This window comes from Solanum dulcamara, chromosome 12 (genome assembly GCF_947179165.1).
Source record: "Solanum dulcamara chromosome 12, daSolDulc1.2, whole genome shotgun sequence".
NCBI classification, from domain to species: domain Eukaryota; kingdom Viridiplantae; phylum Streptophyta; class Magnoliopsida; order Solanales; family Solanaceae; genus Solanum; species Solanum dulcamara.
Genome location: NC_077248.1, coordinates 63,690,738 through 63,697,125, shown reverse-complemented (window position 1 = coordinate 63,697,125; position 6,388 = coordinate 63,690,738). Strand labels below are relative to the sequence as shown.

Below are 6,388 nucleotides of genomic sequence, written 5' to 3'. Positions count from 1 at the left end.
GGGGGGAAAAGGAAATTATGGGAACATTTGAGAACGTCACGAGATGGCTCAAGGAGCTCAGAGATCATACAGACCAGAACATTGTCGTCATGCTAGTATGGAACAGGGCGGATCTCCGCCACCTGCGTGCTGTTCCCTCTGCTCTGGAGGCACTGAATGTGGAAAACGCCTTTACAGAAGTGTTGACTCAGATTTACCGGGTGGTTAGCAAGAAGGCTCTTGATGGCCTGCAGGACAAACGATCCACATGTATATGCTGTTAAGAAGGGCGGATGTTGTTCCGGTTGAGCACTGATCAGCCACTCACTACTACATTTCTCTCAGTGTAACTATATGAACAGCAGAAAAATGCAGGACTGCTGAGAATTTCGGGTTTCCTGTACAAAATTGTATAGCACTCCTCACTCTACAACTGTAAGTTAGCAAAAACAAAAACTCGAGGAACCAAACTACGGGAAATGGGGGGTGGAAGTAAAATTTTGCTTAAGAACCATTTGTTTTGTCTTTTCCCAAGTGTAAATCAGCATTAACGACATTTCAGCTGTGAAAATGGTAAGGTAATTTTATCAGCACTGCACAGAACGTCAACTGACAACAACTCCAAACTACAATATAATTGATATGCACGTCTACTGTACAGGAAATAGGCATCAAAACTCAACTTAACGAGAATAACTCAGTATACTATGGTTTTTCTTGTTACATTGTTGAACTCATTGCAGGAGACAAAGGTTGAAGGAAAAAAGGCACAGTTGAGACTTGCCTGGACTCTCAGCGGAGACCAGCAGATATTGGTCTTGGTACACATCCTATTACAATTTGGTGTTTCTTTTTCCTGGAAGTAGATGCACTGAATTTGCCAAGGAAGTAGGTGTTAGCAGTGATTGCAGTTCCATCCACATAGAGCTTGCAGAGAGTAAATTTTAAGAAGCCCGCGGGCAGGGGTTGGAGGGGAGGAAGAGACCTCAGCTCTTCATGGGTACCTTATTTGAATGAGTAAAAGAGACAACACCACAGACCTGTGCCATCCAAAAGACAAAAATACTCAGAAATGAGAACTAATTTTTTGTTCAAGAACACTACTTTTGATGAACCACCAAACCAAACAAAGAAAAAAGTGATAATTGCGGCATTACAATGGCAGAAGTTCATTCACTGAATTCTTGTCCCTCCAAATTATTCAGAATAGTAAAATAACGGCAGAACACACTAATAATTCATGATTTTTTTTTATTCATGAATTCTCTTCATTATTATTTTCTGCTTGTTTTTTTCCACAAAATATCACAATGATTTAAGATAATATTGAGCGCATTTGAGACTACACAATCATGGTAAAAGCTAGCATACAATTCAAGTCGTCCATTACCACCCCTAAATTGTTGTACTCAATTGCTCTACAACACCTTGGCTATTAGCATGTTTGACCAAGCTTCTCCAAGGCCAAAAGTGCTTCTTCTTCTTTCAGAAAAGGTGCCTTCTTTTCAAAGTTGAGGTGTTTGGCCAAGCTTTTAGAAAAAAGAAAAGTACTTTTGAGTAGAAGCAGAAGATGTTTTTGAGAAAACTTTTTCCAAAAAGCTATGTTGCACAGACTCTACAAAATTCCCACTGCACCCATGTCGACACAACACATGGGTGTGGGTGTGGTGGGATCCATACTGGATATGGTCAACTTACTTGGGCACTTTGACCACATTCTGTGACCAAGAAGTATAGATTGATCGGCTATTTCTTTGATTTTGGGGCTTAGGTCATATCTATATGTAGCTATATAAAGTATGAGGATGTTTTTCTATTACTCGAGATAAGAACAAAACATTGGTGTTTATAAAGAACGAAGTTTTATTAGTTTTAGTTCAATAACTTTAACTAATTGAAATATATCCTTTAAATGTTGAAATATAGATTTATTGGCCGTTACTAACACCTGTACACTCAGATCCATACTCCCAAATCCTAAAATTCATGTGATGAAGAATCCGACCTCTAGATCCACACTGGATTGATTCCCACACCTGAGTCAGAGCAACAAAGCCAAACGTACTTTTTAGAAAAGCACATTTGAGAAATACACTTAGAAGCAATTTTTAAAAGCTTGGTCAAACACAAAGTGCTTCTCAACAAAAGTACTTTTTTGAAAAGCACTTTTGAAAATCAAAATAAGTTGATTTTAGAAGCTTGGCCAAACATGCTACAATATATATCTAAAAGTACGGCTACAAGAGGTTGCCTTTGCAAGCTTAGTCAATTAAAAACATTATATTTTATTTATTTGATGACCGTAGTATCCGGGCCAGCATTCGCGCACCTGGACTAAATCCATGAGATACTTGCCAGCTCCCACCAGCAACAGGTACCAGGTAACTCTGTCCACCAAGGCTAGGATAGATGGAAAGAACAGGTAACTCTGTCCACCAAGGCTAGGATAGATGGAAAGAATCACCTGATTTTTTTTGTCTTCGCTAAGTTTTGAACTTGAGACCTCAGGATTCTCAACCACTTCATTGACCACTAGGCCACACCCTTGGGTGCAACATTATATTTACTCCACATTCTTTTGTTTTTGAGAGCAAGTTCATTTTACTCCACCCTCTTTACATGGGAAAGAGTAATCCAGAGAGCTCTTAATTCTCTATCTCATTTTCAGTTCCTTCATCTGAACTACCCTAATTCCCAAATTGACAAGTTGAACACATTAAATGCAGAACTTAAAAGACAAGGAAAAGAAATAACCTCTGAGCTTGTCATCTTTCCTCCAATGTTTCCTTCAAAGATTCAAGAGATAATGGTCCCACATGGGAAGTGAAATTGAGAATGTATTTGCCAGTTCATGCTAGAGCACAACATGGTACAAGGAACGAGAGTGGAGAGCTGACAAAGAACTAAGGTAATGCAGAGAAACAGTAGCTAGTAGATATTTGCAAACAAAGAATGGTGATGTTGAGTGTCGACTATCTAATGTCATAATGAGATCACGTTTTCTCTTCCGGAAAAGCATAAAACTTGTAGTAGACAAAGAAAAAAGAAAAAAAAAATAGTAAAGGACAAGTTGGTCCAGACAGGACAAAAACCATTAGCACTTGGGATGATATTTCACTAACAAGATACCAATCAACATTTAGGAGGTCAATAGAACTTATATGCACAGCCGTTCATCTAATTATCAAAGCTAAAAGGCAGTGGCAATTAAAGTAACACGGCAAAACAAGAGTCCGTAATGGAGATAGAATTCTCAGTCTAGGGACAGTCAGGTCAAAATCATGTCAAGAGCTTCCATGTATAACATGATTCTTTTAGTTACTAGTTGCTTGTTACTATCCAACAAAATAAGAAGCATTAGGCAATGCATCCAGAATTAGATTGACACTTCTCCAGACAGGCTTCATTATTTGCAGCTAAGATCTCTCCATCACATATGCATAAAGTGATCATAGGAAGAATATTAGCTCTGCATGCTTATTTGTTCCTTCACATATACAAAGAGCAAAGCAGGCTACATTCTGTTTTCAGCAGGATAGAATAGATGAATGCATAAATGGTCAGATTTTCAACATTAGATTCAAATGAAGGAAATGAAACTATAAGTAAGGTCAGGGAGTGGATTAGCAATGGAGAGGGTTTAGGCATATGATGTCTCGAACAGACATTATAAGACATAGATTAGAACTCCTGATCTTTCTTATGAGCATGTACATAAAAAGATCATATTGCAAAACGTCAGTGGCATATTTACAAGAAAGAGAACATGTGGGGTTTTCAGGATGTCTTTCCTCCCATTAATGAGATGACAAAAGGAAGAATGTCAATCTTGGGCATAAAAAGGAGAAAATAAAACATGAACAATCAAAAAGGATTTAAACATATTTACAAAAGAAAAAGAAAAGGAAAAAGAAAGAAAGGAAGGAGGGTCAGCAGTTTCACTTCTTTGTCCAAATGAGTTAGAGGGTAAATAAAAGAAAGAAAGAGGATTCAAATCTGAACTTCTTCTCCTCGAGGTATTGTCCTTGTCCAGAGAAAGATGGATTCTTTCAAAATCAACAGGTAAAGTAGCAAGCTCTAAGAGGCTGGAATGTACACAAAGCACTCTTTCTCAAACTTGTTCTAGACTGTGAAATACCCTTAGAGATGATATTCACTTATCTCGGACGAGAGTTACAGAAGGGTGACAAAAATGGCATTTTGGCAGCCAAAATTCAGACACGAAAGACAACTGTCACCTTTTGGATAGTAAAATTTGTTCTAAGCTTCCAAAATTTAAATTACTAAGCCACATTTACAACTTCTAATCCGTTCTCAGACAAACATGGAAACAACCCTTTGGTACTCCCAGTAAAGCTTCTATCCATTCCTTTCACTCTGTTTGGATGGTTGTTACGCATTGTTTCATAATGTATCAAATTGTATTATTTTGTGGTGTATTGTATCGTATTGTATTGTTTTAATGAATACAATGTTTAAAAATATTATATTGTTTTCTGTCGTTACATAATGTCACATATAAACAATTTGAAGGATAAATTTACAAGAAAAAAAGAGTACGGAGTAGAGCTACTATAAAAAGGCAAGGTAAAGGTTAAAATAAAATTATTACAACCTTCGTCCCAATTTATGTGATGTAGTTTGACTAGGCACGGAGTTTAAGAAATATGGAAAGACTGTGCAAAGTTCCATAAATATCCTTACAAAACTTAAACAGAAGAGTACACTTTTGTGAACCTTTTTTTTCAAATAAGTGCGACCCAACATGGATAAATGTTGATAGTGTCATTAAGCATTTGCCAACTACGGAAATATGTCATTCTTTTTGGGACGAACTAAAAAAAAAAGTGTGTCATATAAATTGGGACAAAGAGAGTAAACAATTAGTAAAGACAAATGAGAAGGAAAAGAAAAGGGTAATAACATGATCATACCAAATTGACAGTTACACAAAATGAGACTTTTCCTTGTTACCTAACGGATTTAACGATATGACATAATAAAATTGAAGTAACAATCAAAACAAACATTGTATTTAAAACTCAAACAAACCCTCAAGCCTACTAATTGAAAAGGATAAATAGACAACGAACTCATCAGGCATGCCTTCAACCTAAGAAAAGAGGGTTCAATTAGCCAAATGCTCGTATAAATGAAATGAAATTGATCAAAAGTGGATATAGAGAGTTCATCTAATCGACCCAAAGTGATTCAGCCTAGCTATTATTGTAAATGTCACTGAGCATGGTACACAAACTCAAATTTAAAAAAAAGATACTCTGGTGCATTAATCTTCCCTTTTAACCTCCGGGTTTATAAAAATACAACATAATACATAATCGTTCTCTTTAACTTGGATTCAACAGCTAGTTAGGCTCTTAAACTTATGTAAGTTAGAACGTGTAGACACACTCGTCCTACCTGACGACACTCATCTTACTTGACAATTCTCGTGGCAAACACTTGAACTGATTTGTATTATGTCATGTAATGTAGAACGGTTCTACTTTACACAAACTTAAATATCTACTTATGCACACCCAAAATTGGTGGGAATACATATTGAGGTCAAGCTAAAGGGCATTTATTATGACTAAAAAACAGGATCAAACAAAAACTTTGAGAAATTCAAGTTTCTAAGACGAACCTAAAATGAAATTACCGTCATCATCAACTTCGCTTGACCTCCGGAACAGCACCAACATCATCAGAAGACGAAGAAGCACTTTTAGTATCCGCCTCTTCGTGCTTGAAAGAGGGCAAAGGATTAGAGCCTTTGATAATCCAACCAAGGGCGTAAAAAGATAGCCCAGCTAAAATTGCAGTTCCCCAAGCGTGTGAATACCATTTACTGTACTGTTTAATAGCGAATCTCCATTGCTCTCTCAGTGTCGCCGCGTCTGGGTTTGTACGATCTGGTGGGTTTGGAAAGTGTGGAGCGCCGGAAAATCCACCGTAGATTTTAGGTGGATTTGTTGACGGCGGTGGAGGGAGGTTGTCGGTGGGCTTAGGGTTTTGATGGTCAGTCATGGTGAGATGGAAGCTGAAGGAAGAAGTGATGGTAGCTTCTGAGAACTGCCTGAATAAAGGTTGAAAGCACTTGTTTTTTTTGTCATGAGTTTAATCCGTAAAAAAATAATATAAAATAATGTATAATAAATTTTTATAATTTGATTTTTGTCCTTTTTCACGTATCATGAATTTGAATGTAGAAAAAAAGTTCGCAAAAAAAAAGTAAAAGGTGTATCATATATTTCTATGGTTCAACTTTTTGTTGGATTCTATACATAATATAAAAAAAGTTTTGATGCGTTGTGTTTCTTTTTTTTGGATAAATGTTTATAAGTAGTAGTGCAAAAAAAGGGAAAACAAAGGAAAGGAAATATCATCTTTATGGTTTTCCATAAAT

General features: G+C 36.7%; 1 protein-coding gene across 7 annotated transcripts; it reads right to left on the bottom strand.

The window, feature by feature from the left end:
• Positions 1-336: 336 nt before the first annotated feature.
• Positions 337-6,103, bottom strand: LOC129875971 (uncharacterized). Of its 7 annotated transcripts, none has more exons than XR_008763262.1 (3): positions 2,734-5,092; positions 1,928-2,015; positions 337-1,019 (listed from the first exon to the last, which is right to left on the bottom strand). XR_008763262.1 is itself a non-coding variant. In XM_055951236.1 (2 exons), the coding sequence occupies exon 1, from the start codon at positions 6,007-6,009 to the stop codon at positions 5,650-5,652; it is 360 nt and encodes a 119-aa protein (XP_055807211.1). In that variant the 5' UTR covers positions 6,010-6,103; the 3' UTR covers positions 337-1,019; positions 5,642-5,649. The 7 variants fall into 7 exon arrangements, 2 of the variants coding, with proteins under 2 accessions (XP_055807211.1, XP_055807210.1); XR_008763261.1 differs by lacking the exon at positions 2,734-5,092 and adding an exon at positions 2,309-2,727; XR_008763260.1 differs by lacking the exon at positions 1,928-2,015.
• Positions 6,104-6,388: the final 285 nt, after the last annotated feature.

What these genes read in the sequence shown, in the direction of transcription:
- LOC129875971 (XM_055951236.1), bottom strand. Translation starts at nt 6,009, where the DNA reads ATGACTGACCATCAAAACCCTAAGCCCACCGACAACCTCCCTCCACCG.